Raw genomic sequence first — 23,206 nt, 5'->3', positions numbered from 1 at the left:
GGATGTGGATGTGTGTTACACCTCGGTTGCGTTATACCCCGAGAGGTGTAACGAGTGCCCATACACGAGCCAGCAGAGGCCCAAGAGCCTAAGAGCTACAAGCTAGGTAAGGGGCACATCTGTGTCAATTTTGCTCTAAAACCTTGCACAGCTGCATGCACAGTCCTAGAAGTCGTGGGAACAGTCGTCCGTAACCGTGCTCAACCCATCTGGGCACGGTGCGTTGGCAAAGCCGGCGAAGCTGTCCAGCGAAAATTGACGCACGCGCCAAGAGGGCGAACGGCGAGCGGAGGAGGGAGGCGGTCGGACGAAAGGCAAAGCAAGGATACGCCAAGGTCTGGAATTCCCGAAAAGATACAGGGAAACGCTTCACCATGGTAAACCTCGCTCGGTGCAATGGAATTGAGCAGGACAGCAGGCACCAGAGCAGAAAGTAGCAGGGTTAATATCAAGTTAGAGAGCGCTTACACGTTATTGAAGCTATTATGCCTTGGTCTGACTTTTTCGGACCGCCACAGTATTGTTCGACCGTCTTGGAAGAGCCGTATCACCTAAACCTTTTCAGTTACAAACCCGATACGGAGCAGCCGGTATACCGGTATACGGTAGCAACCGGTAAATCTGAGGTCATCCCGACATTCACAGGTGCCTTCGCCTTGGTACTCGGAGTACCGTACTCCGCGATCCTAGCTGCCGTACGGAGCGGACTATTGTTGCCGTTCATATAACCGTAACGGAGAAGATTATTACTGAAGCTCAAACCTAACATGCTTGGTTCTATACCAATCGGCTTTGGAAGGAGCTTTAATTCTAATAAATTTTGCCCTTGGTACGTGCGAGCCAAAAGTTCTGGCTTGTTTTGCAAAAGGACTGTCACAGAAATAGCAAGGTAGAACGTTACAGGGAAATACAAGCAGGTGGCGTGCATAGAAACCTTCATACGCTTCTCATCGCGAGAGAAGACAAGAAACTGCCAAAACGCCATCAACCATAATTCATCATGGGATGGGTCGACAATACAAAGCGATGCACATGTGAAACGTGGCAGAATTGTTTGTAATGATCAGGATCGTACAAATGCGTTATCATCGCATGAATTTCAGCCGTGGCATGGCCAACCTTTATTGGACGGTCAGAAGCGGCACAGCTTGCGCGCCACTCGCACTTAATGGCACAACCATGTGTTAATACTTCATAGTATTGGTCGCAAGATGGAGTAGCGAAGGAGATAGCTATGTCTCGAATTCCATACGTACGACGTCGCGCGTAACGGTCACATCACAGTCCGGCACCCTTGGATAAGTCCGCATAACGCACGAAGGGTGATGAGGGGCTCATATGTCTTGTGCAACGAACTCGCACCTGTCAATTGCCATATGCAAACCATGCTGATGAAAATATTTAGACAATATAGTGACCGCTCGACTACAACACTTTCTTGCATTAGGTAAGCAGCGACAGCATCAATAACTGCAATAAGTTCATCATTTATTGAGACTGGACCAGGCTAGCTGCGAAAGGCTGCTGCGGCAGTAGCTAGAGCTATGGACAGCAAAAACAAAGGCCTCCGAAGGGACCTAGCAAAATTCTTCGGGTCTGTGCGCAACTCGGATTGCACCATCATCTTCTGTCGCGATGAAAACGCTCCAAAGCGGCCGCGCCGTGAACTAAGCTATGAATCCACGGCTGCTGGGCCGTCCGAGGAACTCGCTGAAGAGATTTTCGGCAACCCAATTCCTGCTCACTGCATGGTCCTGCGCCTTGCGTCAGAACGATTCGCGGCGAAGGTATGCTAGCGCGTTAGGACTCCAGGTGCTCCTGGGCCATGTAAACCTGAGGAAGACTTTACTTAGGGTTGGCGACCGCTACGAACTGAAAACAAAAGTGTACGCAAACGCAATTGTCCAACACTATCACAGCAAACATTACATCCTTAATACGTCGCGGGTAACGCATGCTGATTGTTGCTTTTGCCTCCATCGATGAGGTGTATGATGGCAACGCACGGTGGCTCTAGGTTAAATGACACTAAATGATATCGTCCACTGCGCATCTGCGCACCTTTACACCTTTTTATTCGCGTTACCCTCCAGCCATCTAATCAACATTCAAACCCATGCGTGCAGCTGGAGCAGTGGCGTGAGGGCACCACTGTTCCTTCCGTCAGCTCCGATTCCCCTGCACAAGATTCAGTGCCGTCACCACCAGCAGACGCCCGGCCGCAGCTACGAATCCCACTGGCCAGTCCGGACGAGGTCCCCAGCGCCCGTGCCGCCATCCGATTCGCATACACGGGGGAAGTGGCAGCGGACAGCATTCGGAAAGTCCTGGAAGTGCGGCGGCAGGCTAACAACTTGCAGATGAGCGGTTGCGTCACTGCCTGCGATGAGATGCTGCTGCGCAAGCTGAGTGCCTCCGCTGGCCTATCCCAGTACGCAGCCCCTACCGTAGCCGATGATGTCAAGATTGCCCAGCTGAACGCAGCTGTGGACCTGCTGCACTGCCAGGTGTTGTGGCCGGACCTGGGCCAGACGCCATCATTCGCCCAAGTCGTCAACACCGCAAAGTCGCTCCTCGTATCCCACTTCTGCGATGCAGTACTCACTCTCAACACAGCATCTCTCAGGAAGCAGATGCTGGCGCTGCCTGCTGTTGCCGTGGAGGCGCTCCTCTCCTCAGACGACTTCGGCACCGACTGCGAGTCCACCATTCTGCTGCTGCTGGCCACATGGATGAGGTGTAATTACGATAAGACCGACGACGAATCCCGCCGGCGGCTTTGTCGTACCGTACGGCTAGCATACCTCAGCCGGCCGTACCACAGCCTGATCCTGCCAGCACTCGCGGCAGACTATGAGCGCCTGGCGCCCTCCCTGGCGGCATGGTTTCCTATCACGGTCCTAGAAGCCGCTTTCGTCACGAACTTTGCCAGCGTTCCATTTGTCGAGAGGAGATACATGCTCTCAGAAGCAGCACAAGGGAGGAGCTCGTGGGTGCTGGAATCGCTGAGGGCTGTGCCCCGCCGCCAGTACCTTCCAGCTGGATTATTGGGGCTCACCTGTACCTGGCATATCCAAATGCAGCGGCTGCAGGACGCGATGGGCCCGCTGCAGGTGGCAGGGCGCGCGCAGAGCATACCCGCCACTTTTGATTGGGTCAAGCAGGACATGTTGACCTGGCAGGGCCTTGAGTGGCGCGTGGGCATCGTGCGAAAGTGTGGGGCGCCGACCTCGGGGCTGTATCTGTTCTGCAATCTGCCGTCCGCATTCGAAGTGCCGGGGTCTCAACTCTGCGAGATTAATAACTTGCTGCCTACATACGTTCCAGTGTCGGCACGGATCAGGATGCAGGGCGTTGTGCCCGAGCTCCCAATCGACAAGGTGCGGATAGGCTGGCCAACGGGTTGTATGACATTATACGGTGTGGAGGTGCTGTTGCAGCCGTTATGCCAGCAGCAGCAGCAGCAGCAGCAAGAGCAGCAGCAGCAACAGCCGCAGCAACAGCCGCAACAGCAACAGCAACAGCCGCAACAGCAACAGCCGCAACAGCAACAGCCGCAACAGCAACAGCCGCAACAGCAACAGCCGCAGCAGGAGCAGCAGCCGAAGCAACATCCCCCCGGCGCCTTTGCGGCAGCCTCAGCACCAGTAACGGCCGACCCGTTGGTGGCTGCACAGCAGGAAGACCATGCGCACAGCCGCACAATCAAAGGAACTCTGACACTGACGAGACGTGCCTTCTTTTAAGTGGACTTGACACAGACGTGCATGGGGCAGCCCTGGCGGGTGCTCCTGCAGCTTCTTCGTATGGACAGCGTGAGCGGGTGTGGTGTTACGGCAACCTACAAGTTGTATTGCGGCGGTTCGGCGGCAGCCGCCGCCCTGTTAGGTTGGGACCGCCATCGTTAGGTTGGGACCGCTGTAGTTTGTACGGCGTAATCAACTTTATATATATATATATACAGTCCGTGGGCCCCCGCGCCTTCCACAGACCCCCCCGCATTCGTGCGGCACTTGTAACTTGTTACTTGTTAGGTTGGGATGCGCCGTTATCAGGGTTGTATGAGTTCCGACAATCTTATTGTGGTATTGCGCGTACCTGGAGGACACAGTAGTCATGTATCTTCCACAACTTTAATGACGCCGAGAAGCTGGTTTGTTTGGGTGCCATGTTATGCGTTACAGGTGTGTGCATGCAGGCTAGCTTGTGTCGTGTAGGTTGTCATGTTTTTTGTGCTTGCTGTTGCTTCAGGATACAGTGTTTGCAAGGTCTGCATGTGTATTAGAGATACGGTACGGGACACCTCATGTATAGTTGCAAAAAGAAACGAAGTCTTGGCGACTTTGCCTAAGTAGTTCTTCTGTAGACATGGCCCGAATGCTGTAACGCACGTGGTAACGTGACTTTCGCGATCCGAGTAGCCTAATTAGGAAAATGTTATATGCTGTAGCTTTACCTGTGGGCAAGTAGTTTGTCAGCTTCCGCAACGCCGAAAAGAAGGGGAAGGCATTCCGCAGTCAACGCAGGACTGTGCAAGGCTATTTGAGTCGGTATGTAATTGGTTTCGGAGCATTTTGCTTGTTTGTTTTTCAAAGCACACAGACAGGAAGTTGTTCTCTGCTCAACGCAGTCATACAGTAGCTCGTACCGAGTAGCGATGCCCGCGTAATCCAGTACAAGAGCGGTGGGTGCTTCTTGTTATTCAGACGTAGAGTTGGCCACTTTGCAGCTGGGTGTGGAGTGCGTGGCTCGCAATAGCCGGTTTGGACCAGTTTAGAAATTACTGCAAAATGTTAAAAAATAGTTATGCAGTGCAGGTTTTCTGGAGCTGGAGATTTGCTGTAACGTCTTATTACTCAGCTATGTAAGGATGAGAGACAAGTTAAGTTTTCAATCCTCGAGAAACCATGCATGAGTCTTTGAGAGCGGAATGGCACCCAGGGTTAGGGATTCTGTAGCGGGCATACAGGCACGCGTTGAGCATGTAAAGATTCGCCGAGCGCGGGCTTGGGGGCTCTGACACGTGTCGCACGAGCTTTGCGGTGTAGGTTCCTAAAAGGGGCCAGGAGAGGAAAGCACATATTCATTCATATCACTCATGCCTGGTGCGCAGTGGCGCAGTGGCTGAGCCCGTTTCCAAAGGGTGTTAATTTGCATCAGGTCCGACCTGCCTTGGATTGCTACATGTCTTACCCTTCGGCTGCGTCTTCTGCGGTTTCACTTGCTGACACGCAACTCGTAGGGTGGACACGGGTGGTGCGTTGATATGGCCACATTGCTTGGGTGGCCTTTGGGAAGGTTGTTGATCTATTGTTAGCAAACCACGATGGTGCGACATATTGCCAACTTGCCTAGCTAAGCGAAGCGAGCCTTGCCATGTAGGACTCATCATGAGCTCCCAATTGTCTCCGTTAGCGTATTGCATTTGCACACGATGAGCGTTTGCGTTGAATTATGCGATCATATTGGCCGCTTGGATGGATACGCAGCTACAGAAAGTTGCATGCATGTTCCTCCAATTTCATGTATATTGTATTATTGCGGAGGTAGGAGCGCCTAGAGTTTACAATAGGTCTTTCCGGTTCTGTCTCCCTGGTGAGTGACATAGGTCCACTCGGACTTGCGTCCATATTGGACCTGACAACGGCCAACAACCGCCTTTGGAACCATATCGGATTTCCTACTCCATGTTTTGGGGTCTCCGTGGCATCACTGTTCACAAGCAAATTAAATTCCATACATGTCATGTATTTGCAAGACATGTTGCGCAGCTGTAACAGCCACGTCGCTCTTGCCATATGCTCACTGTTCAACTCAACTACGGACTCGGACTGTGAGATTATATTTTGTCAAGAGAAGATTAGTTGCTCAGGCACTCATAATTTCAATGAATCCTCTGGGCCGGACAGCACCGGAACGCAAGCTTGCACGCGAGAGGTGCTCGCCGAACCCATGCCAGCGCATCAGTTTGTGCTGAGATATGCTTCTGAAAGGTTTGCAGCCCAGGTGCGAGCTTGCCTCGGCCTGCTGCAGGTTACAGTTCCGCGCCAGCTGAGCATTTGATGTCCGGTTTCCTTGTTGCATGCAGCTTGCACGCTGGGGTTCCCAGGATCTGGCTACTGGCGTCCTGCTACGCATATCAGACCATGGGGAGGTTGCGTATGCCCCTGAAACTGTCTTGCAAATCCCATGCACACAAGTGGTGGAGGAAAAGATAGGAACGCCGCCGCGTTCTTCACCACAAGAAAACAAACCACGACACATTGCAGCAAGTACGGCAGATACTTCACCGTTCTTGCGGCCGCCGCAGCCAGAGCAGCAGTCCTCGTTGGCGGCAGAACGGGAGCTTGATGCATTTACAGACGCCGAACCGGCAGCACCAGCCAAACAACCGCCCACTCCACCAAGAGACCCGCGCCCTCCGCGCGCAACGCAGCTGCCATCCCCGCTGGCAACCCATCACGCACGTGGCCCAGTGCAGCCCATACAGCAGTCGTCGCCGCCGCCGCTGCCGGTGGCATGCTCTAGGGACTGGCCACAGCTACTCATTCCGCTGGGCGGCCCCGACGAGGTCCCCAGCGCCCGAGTCGCCATCCAGTTCGCATACACGGGGCAAGTGGCAGCGGACAGCATTCGGGAAGTCCTGGAGATACGGCGTCAGGGAGGCTACTTGCAGATTTATGGTTGTGTAGAAGCATGCGACAGGGTGGTCCGAACGCAACTGATGGCGGGCGCGACAGGCGATTCCGGAGAATTGTACGGATTAAGTGGTGCCGGCGTTGGTGGTGACGGTCGTGGTGGAGTTGACGCCAACGGCCAGGCAAGTCAGAACTTCAGCAATGGCAGCAGCAGCTCTTCCAGGGTCCAACAGGAGTCAGCCGCGCTGGAGCTGTTCGCGTGCGAAGCGCTGTGGCCGGACCTTGATGCAGAGCCGGCCTTCGCCGCCCTCGTGGAAGCGGCCAAACCCCTTTTCATCGCCCACTTCGGCGATACATTAAAAGCGCTTAATTCACCACCTCTGAAGCAGCAGCTGTTAGAGCTGCCTCCTGCAGCACTGGGGGTCCTTCTATCGTCAGACAGCTTTGGGACTGATAGCGAATCGTCCGTTCTGCTGCTACTGGGTATGTGGATGAGGGTCAACTGTGAAAAGATTGACGCACAAATCCGGGAACGGCTGTGCCGTACTGTACGACTTGCGCACCTCAGCCGACCGTACCTCACCCTGGTCCTGCCAGCACTCGCGGCGGACTACGAAAAGGACCCGGACGCACCCGCCGGCTGGTTCCCGATCGACCCCATGGTTGCAGCCTTTGTCGTTGGCTTCATACACGCGCCCTTGCCGGAGAGGCGAAAACTTATGGAAGCAAACGCACCCGGCCCGGCATTTTCCTCTTCCCACTGGCTCCGGCCTGAACCCAGGCCTTTGTGCATCCCGGACGAGGGCCTGGTCTTCCACTGGCATATTCCCCAACAGGAGCTGTTGGCGCAGCTGCAGCAGTTGCAGGCGCAGCCTGGCACGGCGCGGCGTTGCTACGCCACCTTTGAGTGCGGGGAGCTGAGCGTCGCCGCGTGGGGACTCTACTGGCGGGTCTCCCTGGCGATTACTGGCGGCACGCCGGCGGCCGGGCTGTTCGTGTGGTGTGGCTTGCCTCTGGCGATGTGCGCCCCCGGGTCTCGACTTGCGCTGAAGGACGGTCCGCGCGTGCTAACGCAGTTCGTTGCACGGCTGGTGGTGCACCGGCGGCATCCCGGGCTGAGTAACGTGGAGGTGGGCTTTGGGCCGGAGGACCTTCTAGAGGTGGGGCTGGGCCTTGGCTGGCCACAGATCCTGTTTCTGCGGCATCAGGAGGGTTTGGCGGCTGGTGCGGGAAGTGGCGGTAGTGGCAGAGGCAGTGGTGGCGGTGGCGGGATGAAGAACGGTAGGCGCGGCGGCGGCGGCGGTGGGGGTTGTGGGGGCAGCAGCGGTGCTGGGACTGGGCCAGCTGGGACTGGGTGTGGGAGCATCGGCGGTGATCTTCTAGCGAAGTGGGCGGACTATCTGCACGGCGGCCAGATCAGCGGGACGCTGACGCTGCTGCGGCAAGATTAAGGTTGTCCGCAGGGAGGGGGAAGCGTACCATAGCGTGTTCAAGGTTGTTGCTTGGAAGGCGCCAACCGAGTGGTGAGGTGTGGAATGTCACGAGAGGAGGGTTGACGACTTTAGCTGCCCAGCGGGCAAGAAGCAGCGGACCAGCGGCATATGGCAGGCGTGGCTTGCGGGATGCGCTGATGATTTATATTGTGCATGTGCGAACGGGCATGATCTCTTGTTGTTGAGCTGAAGAAGCCTCTGTTTTGTGGCAGGAGGTTGTCTGCAGGCGGGATTGACCTAAGGAAACCCGCGAAGGGTGTCCACGAGCTACTTGAGGTGGTCCTCGAGAAGTTTATGTATACATGTCGTAACCTCTTGACTGAAGAGAAGTGAGTGAGTGTTCACGTTATTCTTCGTACACTTCATGGGATTTCGCTTCGCATCACTCTTACGGTTGGACAGTTCAGCAAACGTCTCTGGACCTTGCCGCTGCGTGCCGCTGCATGCATTCGGCAGATATGGTGGACAAGCTTTCAAAGCCTCCATGGGTGTTAATGGTATGCAGGTATGTAGCTCGTTGAAGGGCAGTGCCAGGGTTGTGGCTGATGACCGGCTAGCTTGGGGTTCCTGGCGCAGGGTCTTTGGTAGCCTACTGTCCTTTCGTGACCCTGGCAAGCTCCTGGCAACTTCCGGTTCCTGGCTTGCTTTGCACATTTTAGAATGTTAGGGAAATGCTCTTAGGAATTCTCACCACATAACTTGTTGCTGCTACAATGCGCGCAGACAACTGCAAGGTTGGGCAATCGTGATGAGCGCACTTTGATTAAATTCTCGTGTTTTGACCGAGAATCAACCTCATAAAAACAAACCTAAGCCTGAGGAATCTTTGCCTTCCTTTTGTTGATTGACTTGGTTCGTGCGCTATGCGGACCCGAACCTTATGACAAGTAACGTTGGTTTAGTACGGGCGTGGTCCAAGCGGTCCTCCTTATCCCTCAGGTAGACTTAACTAGGTGAAACCAGGGGCATGACAGTATAACGAACTGAGAGAAATTTGCAAATCCTTGAAGGGAAATTAAGGGATCAATTGGAGGAGAGCTCAGCCTAGCTCAGCTGTTATGCATAACTGCCGTGCAACGCACAGCAACGTCGGTCACATCCATCTTCCCAATCCTAAGTAAATTTCAAGTTAGAAGCTCAGAATGATCAGTCGATGATACAGAAGACACAGCCTTCATCGTATTTGTCCAATGACGGCTAGCATCAATCAACATGTGGCAAGGACAATAGCATCGCTCTTTTCCTCTGGACGGGATGCTGACATGCTTATCGTGTTCTATCAAGAGACAGGTATCTTAACCTGTGAGCAAAAGCGGCTTGGAAAGAATGCCAGCCGTCGGCTTGTCCTCGGCGACCCTCTGCCAGCTCACTCCTGGATACTGCGCTATGCATCAGATCGGTTCGCAGTTGAAGTAAGGAATTTAAATATCTGTAATATTTCCGGGCCAACTCGCTGTTAACATAATCCTTTCATAAATTTCTGTAGTTCGAGCGCTGGGGCAAGCACAGGCCGGAACTGCTGCACACGCCAACCACACCTGATCATGTACCTTCAATTGAGGATAATGTTTCGACCGCCTCGTCGTCGGTTGCCCTTCCCCCGGACGACACCCTGGTGCAGACGGATGTTAAGCAGACGCCTCCTCTGCTTCGACTGCAGTCGGCACAGCACATGGGGGCTAGATCAAAAACGGAATCCCCGGCTTCCTGTGGACAGCAGCAGGGGGCCCTTTCGGCTCACAGCGGTCTGCCCACCTTCTTCATCCCCTTGGGCAGCCAGGCGGAAGTTCCCAGCGCTCGCGACGCCGTCCGCTTCGCCTATACCGGTGAGGTGACCGCGGGCAGTATTTGTGATGTGCTTGGAGTGCGGCGACAGGGTGCGTACCTACAGGTCAACGGCTGTACTGCCGCCTGCGACGAGGCGCTCGTTCGTATCCTAAAGGGCGTCGGAACCCCCAAAAGCAGCAGCACCACAACTAGCAGCGACAGCAGTAGCAATAGCACCGGCGGTGACGTCAGTAGTTGTCACCGCAGCAGCCACGGCACCAACAGCAGGCAGGCAGGCACCAGCGGCTTCAGGGACACGGGCGAGTTGCCCGAGGCTGTGGATCTATACCTAAATGATGCGCTATGGCCAGACGTTGAGGCGGAGCCCAGCTTTGCAACCGTCCTTAACACCGCGAAGCCGATGTTGGTATCCCACTTCAGTGACGCATTGAAAACTCTAAACACAATACCTTTGAAGCAGCAGCTGCTGGCGCTGCCTGCTGTCGCCGTGGAGGCGCTGCTCTCGTCAGACGATTTCGGCACCGACTGCGAGTCCACCATTCTGCTACTGCTGGCCACATGGATGGAGGCAAATTATGATAAAACCGACGCCGAATCCCGCCGGCGGCTTTGCCGTACCGTCCGATTGGCTTTCCTTAGTCCACCGTATCTCAGCCTTGTCTTGCCGGCGCTCGCGGCGGATCACGAGAAGAGCCAAGACGGGCCCGCCGGCTGGTTCCCAGTCGACGTGATGCAGGCAGCCTTCATCGCCAAACTGACAGACCTTCCAGAATGGGAACGCAAGGAGCTCGTTTTCTTGTCCGACCTTCCTGCGCACATTTTTGTGGCCCTGTCGCTCTCGCGCCGACGCATGTGCGTCCCAACCACCGGCCTCGTGTTCCCCTGGCACGTCCCGGAACAAGAGCTGCTGCTGTTGCGAAGCGACGCTGGAGCACTGTCACCCAGCTGCGCGCGGGCTACCACGGCTTGCACCTTTGCGGGTAACGTGAGCAGCTTTATGGGTTACGGCTTCTCATGGCGACTCTGTATTCCGTTAGTGGGGGAGGATATGAACGCGGCGCTCAGCTTGCATTGCGAGCTACCCGCAGCACTCGCTATCCCTGGATCTCGGCTCAGCAGGCCGTGCGGTTTGTGGACCCACGTGCCCGTGACTGCGGTGGTGCGGGTGCAGGGCAGGACCCTTGACGCTGGGGCCCAGCAGAGCAGCTTTCAGGTCGTGAAGAAGGGCTGCCGCGGCGATATGATCTGGGTCGGCATGCGATGGGACTTGGCGCTGCCGCCTTCGGCGCAACGGCAGCAGCCGCAGCAGCAGCGGCCACAGCTGCGGCAGCAGCAGCGGCAGCAACAGCAGGTGCTGCAGCAGCAGCAAGTGGCCGGCATCGGTGGGGCCGAGAGCCGTAGTCCCCTGGCAGCCTGGGCGCGGTACCTGCTCGATTGCAAGGTTAGCGGAACGCTTACGCTGCACGGGACTCCCTAAGGCGCGCAATTTGCAGTTAATTGGGCTGGTGAGAGGTGAGAACAAACCAGGAAATGGCGGGTGGTCACTTGTTATTGATTATGCATTGTTGCTTTTGCAGGCTTTGTATCATGGGTACTTGGTGTGGGAGGTCTGGTTTGGTGGCGCAGGCAGGAGTGTCCAAACTAATGTATTACGGGCCGAGGTAGGAGGCGATGCTTGCGTGTTTGTGGCGTTGCTATCCCGTGGTTCCATGTATCATAGCAGGTGCATTGCAGTTGTTTCCGTTACACAACCACTGACGAAAGCGGGGACTGTAGCAGCAGAAGGACGGCCACGGAGGATAGTGGCTGCTGTAGCTCAATCAACTGTGTTGGGCCATACGGCAGGGCGACGTTAAGAGATGTTGGTTTAAACGTCTTAGCGCACGCACGCAAGTGCAGGGCTTGTCTGGGCATTTTGTGTGAGCATTTCTTCTTTGCATGATTCCACGTGACCCGCTAGCAAAGGCTCGTAATCATTTTGGGTGTCTGACTGTTCGCAATACAGAGCGATAAGTGCAATGTTGTCGCGTAGCCTAAGTTTTATTTTTGGGCTTTCACGCTGCCTCACTGGCCTCTACGGTGGTCTTACTAGTGACTTATGCATGCAAATCCTGTTGCATGTTGAACTTGCATGTTCCTTTCGTTGATCTAGCGGTTGTATGGGCGCTAGGCAGTTGAGTATGTTGAGTACGTTTTTAGCGTTTGAGTACCACGGCGTCAGATAATAGTAAGTAGGAAGCAGGGCGCGGGAAGGCGACCGTGCGGTGTGTCGATTGAACAGGATTGAACAGGATTGAATTGTGTGGCTACCTGCTCAGAGAAAGCAACTTGATCCTGCCGAGAGCGTGAATCCTAGGCTGGCTTATTTATGAAGTACTTGATGGCTTTGCTAAACAGCCATGCGTCGTGTGAAGGAGGAATAAGTGCATGGATATGGCCTGCGAGGTGTGCAGCGGTTGGCGCGTAAAGTCAGACACATGTGCTATCCGCCGCAGACAAGGGTATTAGGAAGCCCTACTGCAAGCTGGGTTACAAATTTAGAGAGACGCGAGTCAAAGCGATTATGGAGTACTGGCCGAACTAGAATTTCGCGAGTAGTGTTAGGAACTGTCCGGTCTATCTACTATCGATGATGGCCCGAAGACATTGAGTCCCATCGCGGGTAACAGCTGTTGTCTCAACAACGTCCTGGCCCGTGATAGTGGGTAATAACTATTACAATAGGTTACTTGTGCTAATAGAATGTTGCTTTTCATGGCGCCCACTTGGTCTACATTGATTGCCGTACAGTCTACTATGCGTCATCAGCCCATGTCCACATGTACAACTCCACCAGCAGCGATCTCCAAAGCGATACTGTGGCATAACACCCCACCTGAGACGCTATATTTCAGCAGCATGGCAAGCCTGTCCACCCAGCCCTAGCCACTACAGAGCAACGATACGGATGGACGATATCAGGCCTAAGCGGAGGCTTGCCGTACATCAATACGAACGTTAACAGCGCAAAGCGTCACATGGATGCACCCCGGAAGCCGAAGGAGGATCATGCCAACCCGCGTGACACCATGTAGTTCTTGACGACGCTCATGACTTTGGCCACAAACGCTTCTAAATGGAAAATGGCCTTGGCGCCTTCTTGTAATCGCTGCTCGAATATCGCCGCTTGCTGGACTGTCTCAACCTGCCGCAAAAAACGATCAGTACGAGAAACGTGGATTGGCATGATGGTCCACACAAGCAGATATTACCTCGACATGAACATTAGGTGCAATTCTCAAACCTCAGCGGACCTGCTTGTCCGAACCGCTGCCTATCGTGTGTGCCCCATTACAGCCCCATGATGCTCAACTGCAATGTCATGCACCGACACGCCATGCCTAAGGGACAACAACCGGGGAACAATGCCCTCCCACCTTGACCTCATCATCCACATTCTTCAACAGCTCCAACATCAGTTGCCGGATAATGAGCTCCGGCGGAACGCAGCTAGCCAGTAGCTCGTACAGCTTGCCACGAACCTGTGTTTTTGGGAGGCCATAATCACAGTTTAAAATTGTCGCCATTAGGCCTTCCCCAAACCGTAGGCCCCGTCCCCTTAGCACCACCGTGCAATCTTTAGCTATCCAACACCCTTTTCCATCGCGCTGCAGCTGCGTGCTGCCAATTCATGTCCTGTCTGTTACTCCCGCATAGTCGCAGCCCTCTAGAGGCCCAATTCACCAGGAAGAGTTGCTTTGGCGACTGCTCTTCCAGGATGTTCTTGGCGACCTCTGCAATGTACAGCTCCCAGTCTGCCCGGTTGGGCTCCTGGTCGTCACCAAATGGGTAGCGTTCCACCTTGCAGACCTCCAAAGCCAGCAAAGCGCTGCACCACCATTATCAACACCATTAACAACAGCAGCGATGACAGCGACAGCGTCAGCAGCAGCAGCAGTGTCAGCTTTGTCAACATTAAATGTCGTTAGCAACGGGAACATCGAAAGGAAACATTTTAAGCCTCCAAAACGCAAAAAGCAAGCACCAATCCCTGGCAATATGGAACCCGAAGTGAGTGAGCTGAGAAAGAAAATCTGAGGACATAGGGCGGTAAAGACTCCATTGAAACTTGCGTAGCTAACGAAGCACCCTGCCACCTCACCGACGCATACTCCGCGACGCGTAGTCCACCAGTCGCGCTGCGAACACGGGCGGCAGCGTGAGGTTCTCCTTTTTGGCGACCCCCGCCAGCACTTCCATCATTTGGTCGTCCGTGGGCGCTGCCACCCGTACACACAAGCACCGGGACCGCACCGGCTCCATCACCTGCCATGATCATGACATGGACGAACCGTTTTTGTTCTTGGAAAGAAACAAAAACTGAGAAGGTTTGCATATGCACAAAATGTATAAACACGGCACGTTTCCACGCAAATCGAGCAATGTGCCCCACATGCGGGGACTAACTCCTGAACGCGGCTGTTGACATAAACCACACAACAAGCGTGGGGGCCGTTTATGCTAGCTGAGGTCTTGGACAGGCTCAGGAGGCGGAGTGATGCGAGTAACCTTTGAGGCATGCCTAAAGGACGGAGCGGTCCAGCTTCAGATATAGTTCACGCGGCAAATTGTGGGAGCTGCCAGACCAACGCATCGCCTCCTGTTCGCTGAATTGTCGCGGCTACCCCTACACTACCACGTTATCGAACAGGTTGTGAGGTTTTGGTGTCCGTTGACAGCGTGGGTCTGCGGCACACCAAGTTTTGCGACAGGAGGTCCTAGAATCCATCTCCAACCCCGAAGGGGCCGGATGGGGGGCACTACTCCTTCGTTTTCTACGTTTTCTGGGGCACGACGTATGGAAAGAGGCCCCGCAAGGGCTACACGAGGTAGACGAACGAGTGGAATGGATGATGAACAGGCCATTGCCAGGAGGTGTTGTATTGGAGTTCAAGGACCGATTGGTGAGTGGTTGGAAGCACACGCGTCTAGATGTCCAACCAGACGTGTATCCGTCGGACGGCAAGCAACCAGGAATTCACATGGCGAAGTATTGGATGGGTCTAGCGGCCGAACAAGCGGGCAGGAAGGAGGTGCTCCCGCACATCACAATGTTTATCCCGCGTTCAGCGAATCGCAAGCTTATGCAGTTTAGGCTTTGCTGTTGGGCATTGGCGGTTAACAGAGCGCGCAAGGGACGGCGTTATATACCTAGGGAGGAGCGAGTATGCCCTTGCTGCGGCACTGATAGCCATAATGAAGGTGAAAAGCACATTTTGTCGGACTGTCCGGTGTACGACAAAATCAGATCTGATATGGATATCCTACGCTTTGAGCATATGAAGGACGCTATGAAGTGGGAACCTGAACGCCTGGCAAGGATACTGGAACGTATCTGGTCCCACCGCAACGCTATCGTTCCCTTTGGTCGCTAGTATCCTTTATCACTTGCTTTGTCTGAAGTGCGAGGTACGATGGTGCTTATAGGCAATCTGGCAGCCCTTGAGCCCTCGGCTCGTATTGGGCGGTTTGCAGGTACGGGGAACGCAACCCACGACCATGTAACATGCAACACACACACACACAACCCAGCGCATCCCGTGGCCCCCCCCAACCACTGGCCCGGTCCCACACCGACCCGCGCCCGCACCTCTTTACCTTTGAGATGTTGTTGCAGACCATGACGATGCGGCAGGCAGACGAGTACTTCTCCATGGTACGACGGAGGCCTTGTTGGGCTTCCCTGCTCAGCCGGTCCACCTCATTGAGCACCAGGACCTAGCAGCAATGGTGGTTGGATGTGAAAGTGAAATCCAGACTAAAGGTGGAAGTTTCAGGCCAGGACGATTGGGACAGGAACTCTGGGTACTTACTACCCGGCTGAGGCTGGGATGGACGGGATGGCAAAAGAGCAGGATAGAAGTGAGAGGAACATCAATTGCGTACGAGGGAGGCGGAGATGATCCTCAACATGATATGACGGGGCATGGCCGCGTGAAACAGTTAAGCGTCGTGTGATTTACATCCGCGTCCCGCTCTTCCTCCGCCCAGCTCTCTCCTCCTCCAGATCTACTCCACAGCGGACCGGCCCCCGCTCACCTTAAAGCCCTTGTTCCCATCCACCCCCAGCGGCCTGTTCCTTGCCATGTCTTTGATAATCTCCTGCACCACGTAGCGGTCGTTGTTGCCCACATCCGAGGGATTGAGCTCCAAATGGTAGCTGGAGGAAATGGTCGTAAGCTCCACCTCAAGCTTGCGGCTGGGCAACTGCATCAACGCAGGAAATGCCCTGAGTGTGAAGGCGCTAAGGTGTGGTGTGGTGTGGTGTGCGAAGGTTTGCGGGTACTGGGTAACCAGGCAAGACATGCAAACCATTGCACCAGCCAGGTCGTACCGTGCCTTTGGTCCATAGCGCTTTCCAAGAACTGGTCCAAGGATGCCCAGACTTCCTAAAACCCTGGCAAAGTTTTGACACAGCTCAACCATAGCTCTCTGGCAGGATCTCGAGCCTCCGCCTCAGGCCTCGCCGCCGGGACCCTTCGCGCGGCCTGGACCGCATCCGCCTTACCACGGGCCGGTGGGGGTTGCTGCATGCCCCAGAATCCCACGTGGTGTGAAAAATCACTGTCCATCACACAACCCCGAAACCACAACCCCGAAAAAGCTTCACGGTGCACGGTGTTGACGAAGACATGTGCCCAGGCCACATGCTACGTGTTCTCCCTCCGTCCTGTCATAAACGGGATGCGGGAAGACGTAGCATTCCACAAGCCCAATCTCCCTCGTCTCCTTCACGCACAGCATTTCCAGCCTAACTCAGCATTTCCAGCGCCCTCCACGCACATAGTCTACATGTACATGTCCCCACCGTCATACACGCACATATGAGACATGACCCACCTCAATCTGCCATGGTTTGGTCTCCACTCGGATCTGCGGACGAGCGGGCCGCCGGTATGCAAAAGCACATCAGTCAGGTGGCTTGCAGGGTGGGTCCGTCAGGACGTTGTTTCGGTAGGCGGGCAAAGGGGCTGTCCGCTATGTACCGTGTGTGCACAAAGTGGGCAGGGATCAGAGTACCACCGACCAGGGGCTCCATTTCTCGTTTGATGCTGCACTCCCCTGGGCTCCTAACTTACTGGTTTTGCTCGATAAGATGGCAGCTGCGTGTTTTGCCCTTTACTTACATTTCGCCCAAGCGTACTCAAGCCGTGCACAAGGCATCCTTTTTAACATATCCGACGCCTCCGGCATCTTGTTTGGCATCCATTCAACGCACGGATAAGCCATGTTGCTCCGAAAGAAACATGGGGTCCAGGTGCATGTGACCCAGATCGCTGGGCCCTTGTCATGCAAATGTGACACGCACAGGCTGGCTGGTCGCTATGCGTGTGACGTTGAAGGTGTCCCTTTGTAGCACAAACTGCTACAAGTAGCCGTCCTTTTTACCGTACATGGTTACAACTTGCTCTTGTCGACCGGCTGGCAATTTGGGTTTGAAGCATAAAGCCCGCTGTGGGATTGCAAATAAGAAACACTCATCCAAGCCTCTTAGCTTAGATACAGGCAGCAGCCTCCGGGTCGACGCCGGACAGAGGTTGGGGCCGCAGTAGCTCCCCGGAGCTGCAAGAAGGCACAGCGGGTGCTGCACGCACCTTTTCCACGCCAGGGCCGTAGATGGCGCGCAGGAGTGCCATAACCAGCGTCTTCTTGCCCGCGCCAGGAGGTCCATAGAAAAGTGTGTGTGGGAAGTCTCCCGCTGCTACCTGCCGTTGTTTATGGGGGATGTCGGGGGTGTTAGCTAAGGCCATGTGGCCAGCATAAGGCTGCCAGGGGCCTGTAAGGTTTCAGCAACAATCTCAAGTACGGGACGCGTGCCCAGTGTGCGAACCCTATGGTCCCTGGCACACAATCCCTCGCCTACCAATTTCTTAAGATTGTCCGCGATCTGCTTGTGTATGACGAATTTGTCAAACGTTTGTGGTCGATACTGTAGAAAAGTAAATTACGAAGCGGTGAACTTTTCCTTCCCCACTTTTGGCGCGCACAACCGTTATAAATCATTACCTTGTCCACCCAAAGCATTTTTTTAGCTCCCAAAAACACCTGCTTTGCTGCTAGGAGGTTATCCTGCCGTTTGTGCCTAAGAGTCCTGCTCGTGAAATTTTCAAGCGTTTGAAATCAACACTCAAATTGTGACCTCCAATTATGTTAAAGACAAAAACAGGCACATGCAACGTGGGAAAAGCTGTTTAGTTACTAGGTTTTGTTGAAGGAGGCAAACCTGGTTGGGCAGGGTAACGGTCGTCGTACCGTCAGCGGTGAACGAGACCCGGCGGGTCCACCTCCTGTGCGGAAAGCTTCCAGATATAGATCGTTTCAACCACCTTGCGTATGGGACATGGCGTGTACCTAACGAAATTCGCAGCGCAATTCTGTCTGTTTTGTGTTGCTCGCATAATTGGAATTACCGTCGAACTTCTTTGACTTGAGCCGTTTACGCTTATGACAATATGAAGGTAGATCGCTTGCGTTAAGCAGTCCCAACCCGGCGACGCAAGGCAAATTGTACCTCCCTCACGTTTGTCGGAGTGACCGACGGAGGTTGACGTCTTGCAACTATGGGTGTTCCAGCTTTCTACCGGTGGCTGAGCCAAAAGTAAGCTTTTGTGGCGGCCGGTTCGTTCTGTGCGGCTGACGGCAGGAGCACGGGCAAGCGCGTTGCCGCCTTTCCTGTATTATAACCGAGGGTTTACGATTCATTTGCTTAGGCAAGCTCCGATTGGAACGTAAACGAGGGGTGATGCCATCTCATTGAAATGCCTTGACTGTTGAGCAACGGCTTGTAATGGCCCTTGTCACGGCGTCTGACCGCCTCAGGTATCCGAAGATTGTAAAGGATTGCATCGAGGAGTTCCCGGAACTGGTGGGAGATGTGGAGGTGCCCGTGGACACGTCCAAGCCAAACCCCAACGGCATGGAATTCGACAACCTTTACCTGGTAAGTTGCGGGGCCTTTACATCGACAAGCACTCACATACTTCGACAGACGCACTTCTCCCTCACAGTTACTGCTCACACGCACCAGTTCACAGTACCCATCGTCTCCTGGGCAAGTGCGTTCAACTTCCATGAGCTTGGCTCACGCAAACCAGCACCCTGAAGTGAACACCTTTGCCAGACGTCTCGATTGCATGGCTGCCTGGATATCTGCACTTTAATGATATTGTCTTTTCCATCACTACTCCAACCCCCGCCCGTGGCCTCCCGGCTCTGCAGGATATGAACGGCATCATCCACCCCTGCTTCCACCCGGAGGACCGGGTAAGCTGGGCTGTGGTTCGGGGATCGCTTCGGGTTGCTCCTCATGGAAGGTGTGTTGGAAAGTGACCGACACTCATGTACCAAGTGAATGGTGACAGCAGTAATAGGTCCGGCGCTTTGCTGATCCTAACAAGGTGCTCCTTGTTGGGGTAGAAGGTTCGCTGGGATAGGATCTTCCCTTTGGAAGCGCTTGCTTGCGGAGGACATGGCCACCTACAATCCGACTGCCGCCCGCTTATGGAAGGAGGCATTAAAGGGCTCGCTGATGCGAGCTGGAGTGGCCCCAAGAAGAAACTTCACCTTTCATTCGTTCCGGTCCCTAATCTACTGTGTACATGGGCACACGCGATGCCCCAGCTCTATCGATGCGTCCGTCCCCATGAGGCCCCATTTCCTCATCGCGGCTCAGTTCATAAAAGACCTCACTACGTGCCTTCCCGCCCCGGGTCACCCCCCTGCAACATCACAGCCCGCTCCAACCACCGAGGCCGAGGTCTTCCTCAATATCTTTGACTACATCGACCGCCTCTTCTCCATTGTGCGGCCCCGCTGTGTGCTTTTCATGGCCATCGGTAAGTCCTTGCGTTAGTGTGCAGAGGCCCGGGGCAACCGACTTGCCCATTTGCTGTATGGATAACCAAAAGGGAGCCCAGACATTTGTGGGAGACTGTGTTGCCCGCGAGCCATCCCTAAGTTACACGGTCGGGGGCTCTTGCATATGAGGGCCGCCTTGACCCACCTGACCCTGGGGTGGGCCATGCATGTGTGCATGTTGGTGCTCAGGTGTGTTTTGGTCCTGGACGCCAGCTCAACTGGGATATTGGACGCGTGCACATAGGATCGCGAGCATTGCGCCTCAGAGCACTCTTGAATAAAAGATGGCCTTCTTCGCGCATCCGACGTTCACGTCCCACATGCACGGCCACTCGCAGATGGCGTGGCGCCCCGCGCTAAGATGAACCAGCAGCGCAGTCGCCGTTTCCGGGCTGCTCAGGACACGGAGGAGAAGGAGCGTGAGGAGGAGCGGCTGCGGGCGGAGTTTGAGGCGCAGGGCATCAAGGTGTGATTATGGGGGGCTGACGGTTGGTGATCTGGTGAACTGGAGTGGTTAGGGTCGGTAGCCCTCCGTAAGCTCTGGCTGGGTCCGGCTGGTGGGTTGTAAAGGTTGGGGCTGGCTGGGGCCTAGATAGATAGGGCATGATGGTATCAAGGCAATTCTCTTACTGCTTTTTATATTTTTAGGAGACATCGATATTTTTTGCGTAAGCTCTCCCTAACCATTACTGCTCCGGTTAGTTGTTTGTACGTCAAGGGTGGGGGTGTTGGGCATAGTAGTAGTAGTAGTAGTAGGGAGCATGTTTGGCGTCGGGGAGTGTGCCAAGATGGAACCCCAAATCTGCAGTCCGGCGGGTAGGCCCCATGGGTGAAGGTATGCGGTTCTGGGTGATTTTCGACTACGCTGGACGTGGTGGTTGGCGGTGTACGCAATGCATGTATGTATGTGACGTGGGGATGAGGTCAGGATTAGGGGGAGGGAGAGGGGATGAGGCTTACGTGGGCGAATTCTCGATGTCAACGCCACCTCAAGGCCTCTTCGCTTCTGCCATATCCAGCACACAGCTCACGGACAGCGCGCGCTGCGGCCAATCCTTTTCCTCATCTCGTTATCTGCCTCCGCCGCCGCCGCGGCTGCTGCTGCTATTGCTCGGCCGCTTTGTTGCTTGGCTGCAGGTGCCCAAAAAGGAGAAGTCGGAGACGTGGGACAGCAATACTATCACCCCAGGCACGCCCTTCATGCATCGCCTCAGCATCGCGCTGCAGTACTACATCCACGTCCGCCTCAACGGTGACCCTGGCTGGCGGGGCCTGGAGGTGAGGCAGCACGCAGCACCTAAACGCAGGATTGATTGCTTTTGTTGGGTGCAAGGGCGATGAGGTGTGCTTGAATTAGAGCGGAGATATGCTGCGGTAACACGCTCTCCAGTGCGGACGGCGCCACCTCAACATGCTGCCAAGGGCCCTGGCAGGGGGCAGGGAGAAGAATGAGGTTAGGACCGCAGAAGGGTACGCTAATCAGCGGTGGTGGCGTCGGCTGTGATGACTGCAGCATACAGTGAGCTTGCAGAGGCAGAGGGCTGTGTGTGGGAGCGGAGGAGCCGTGACAGAAGCCCATAGAACCTTCTCTGGGCGGTTCTTATGGCGGACGAGGACGAATGAGGGGATCCATGGAAACGACAAGGGAGGACCCCGGGACGAAGGGACGAGGGTTGCACCTTGGTGGACTAGAAAGGGCCAGCGGGACTGCCACATACAGCAAGTAGCCTGTGAGGAGGTTTTTACCACCATCCCCCTCACAAGATACACCTTCCCTGGGCAGCCGCATCGACCGTGTCAGCCGGGTCTGTCCTATCCCAAAGAAACCCGCCTGCCCTGCTCTGCACAACACACACGCGCACGCCATCACCACCACTACCTCCCCACGCTCCCCGCGCACCGTTCTGCTGAGACAACGAGTCTTCTTTTCCTTAACCCTATGGTTGTTGGTGCATTAGAAATTACAAATAATATTACAGTTTAGAATTCTAATGAGAAAGTTAGAAGACCCCTTGAGAACAGATTAGAACGTTCTAATGTCGTACACCCATTAGAATGGCTATTCAGGCCGCCTCCGCAGCCTGCAACGGCACATTTTTCTAGGGAAAATGGCTGATGCTGATGCTGGGCCATCAAAACCACCAGTTTCGAAGACTCCTAAAGCAACATACACTTATGGCAACAAGGAGCTAGACGCTCCAGCCTACGCGGAAGCCCTGAAGAGTGCAAAAGCAAGAGGCAGTGCTTCCTGGTGGTCGTTTTTCACCGTGATCTTGACAGAAAGTGTCGTGAAGCTGAAGTGCACCATTTGCGGCGAGGTGCTGGGTGCCAAAAATCCGTCTGCAACAGCTCCCAACCATCTTAAGAAGCACAACAAGGCAGCAGACAAGGCGCAGGAGGGCAGTGAGGCGGAGGGCGCCACACCTGCAGTGCCGTCCGGCGCGAAAAGGTCTCGCTCATATGACGGCACGCCCACTCCGTCCATGCGGCTTTTCATGCCATCTGCCAACCAGATATACGTCTTCCTGAAGAATCTGGCCTTGTTCTTCTACACCACCAACATCGCCCTTCACCTTATCGAGAACCCCTACCCTGCGAAATTAGTGACCCAGAGGTCACTTCGACCGGGGGTTTGGCTGAGAAGTCCTGCTTACGGGTGTCGTAGCCCCGTAAAAACCGTTAAAAACACCTGGGTTAGCATCTGCCGTAACCATGGTGAAACTCCGAAGTGAAAAGTCCCCCTCCCTGAGAAGTTACCCCAGGTCTTCTAATATTATTTCTAACGTTCTAACTAGAAATAATATTATAATTAGTAGAGAACGCCTGAAATTCTAATAATTTCAACAACCCTACTTAACCCTCACCTCGTGACCTCCTAGGTGGTTCTGTCGGACAGTAACGTGCCTGGCGAGGGCGAGCACAAGGCCATGGCGTTTGTCCGCGAGCAGCGCGGCCTGCCCGGCTGGAACGCCAACACGCGACACTGCGTGTACGGCCTGGATGCGGATCTGATCATGCTGGCGTTGGCTACCCACGAGCCGCATTTCGTCATCCTGCGTGAAGTGGTCTTCAATGTGGCGCAACCGGTGAGACACCCAGAGGGTGGGGCGGGGTAAGGACGGGATGAATACAAGCGGACCCGCACAGTCCATTGGGAGTGGGGCAAGGAATAAGGCAATCAGGCCCATATAGGCGTGTATTGGACAGCTGTGAATTAAAGGAGACAGTGGTCTGCGTAGGGGGATGAGGGAAGCCTCATGTTACAGAACTGTCAAGAGGAAGCAAAGCAGCGGCGCAAGTGTATAGCCGCCGCCGGGTGGAAACTTGCAGTGTCATACGGAGCTGCGTAATGTTCAGTTGGTCGTGCGCCTGTCTTTCCTTCAATCCACA

At 54.8% G+C, this 23,206-nt stretch overlaps 2 protein-coding genes across 2 annotated transcripts; one reads left to right on the top strand and one right to left on the bottom strand.

Moving 5' to 3' along the window:
* Nucleotides 1-1,544: 1,544 nt before the first annotated feature.
* On the top strand, nucleotides 1,545-11,580 carry VOLCADRAFT_89914 (uncharacterized protein; the record flags this gene model as incomplete). The annotated part of the gene is made up of 6 exons (XM_002949502.1): nucleotides 1,545-1,787; nucleotides 2,127-3,380; nucleotides 6,437-7,798; nucleotides 9,753-9,957; nucleotides 10,270-11,078; nucleotides 11,497-11,580. Coding segments are annotated over 6 exons (3,957 nt in total), but the record flags the coding sequence as incomplete, so codon positions are not given.
* Nucleotides 11,581-12,965: 1,385 nt separating this feature from the next.
* On the bottom strand, nucleotides 12,966-17,983 carry rfc3 (DNA replication factor C complex subunit 3; the record flags this gene model as incomplete). Its single annotated transcript, XM_002949402.1, has 10 exons — nucleotides 12,966-13,103; nucleotides 13,336-13,440; nucleotides 13,643-13,787; nucleotides 14,061-14,224; nucleotides 15,557-15,676; nucleotides 15,998-16,165; nucleotides 16,799-16,831; nucleotides 17,554-17,664; nucleotides 17,823-17,888; nucleotides 17,966-17,983. The coding sequence occupies 10 exons, from the start codon at nucleotides 17,981-17,983 to the stop codon at nucleotides 12,966-12,968; spliced, it is 1,068 nt and encodes a 355-aa protein (XP_002949448.1).
* Nucleotides 17,984-23,206: the final 5,223 nt, after the last annotated feature.

This window comes from Volvox carteri (genome assembly GCF_000143455.1).
Source record: "Volvox carteri f. nagariensis unplaced genomic scaffold VOLCAscaffold_14, whole genome shotgun sequence".
In the NCBI taxonomy this organism is placed as follows: domain Eukaryota; kingdom Viridiplantae; phylum Chlorophyta; class Chlorophyceae; order Chlamydomonadales; family Volvocaceae; genus Volvox; species Volvox carteri.
Note: the sequence above shows the minus strand (reverse complement) of the source record. Positions and strands in the feature narration are given on the sequence as shown.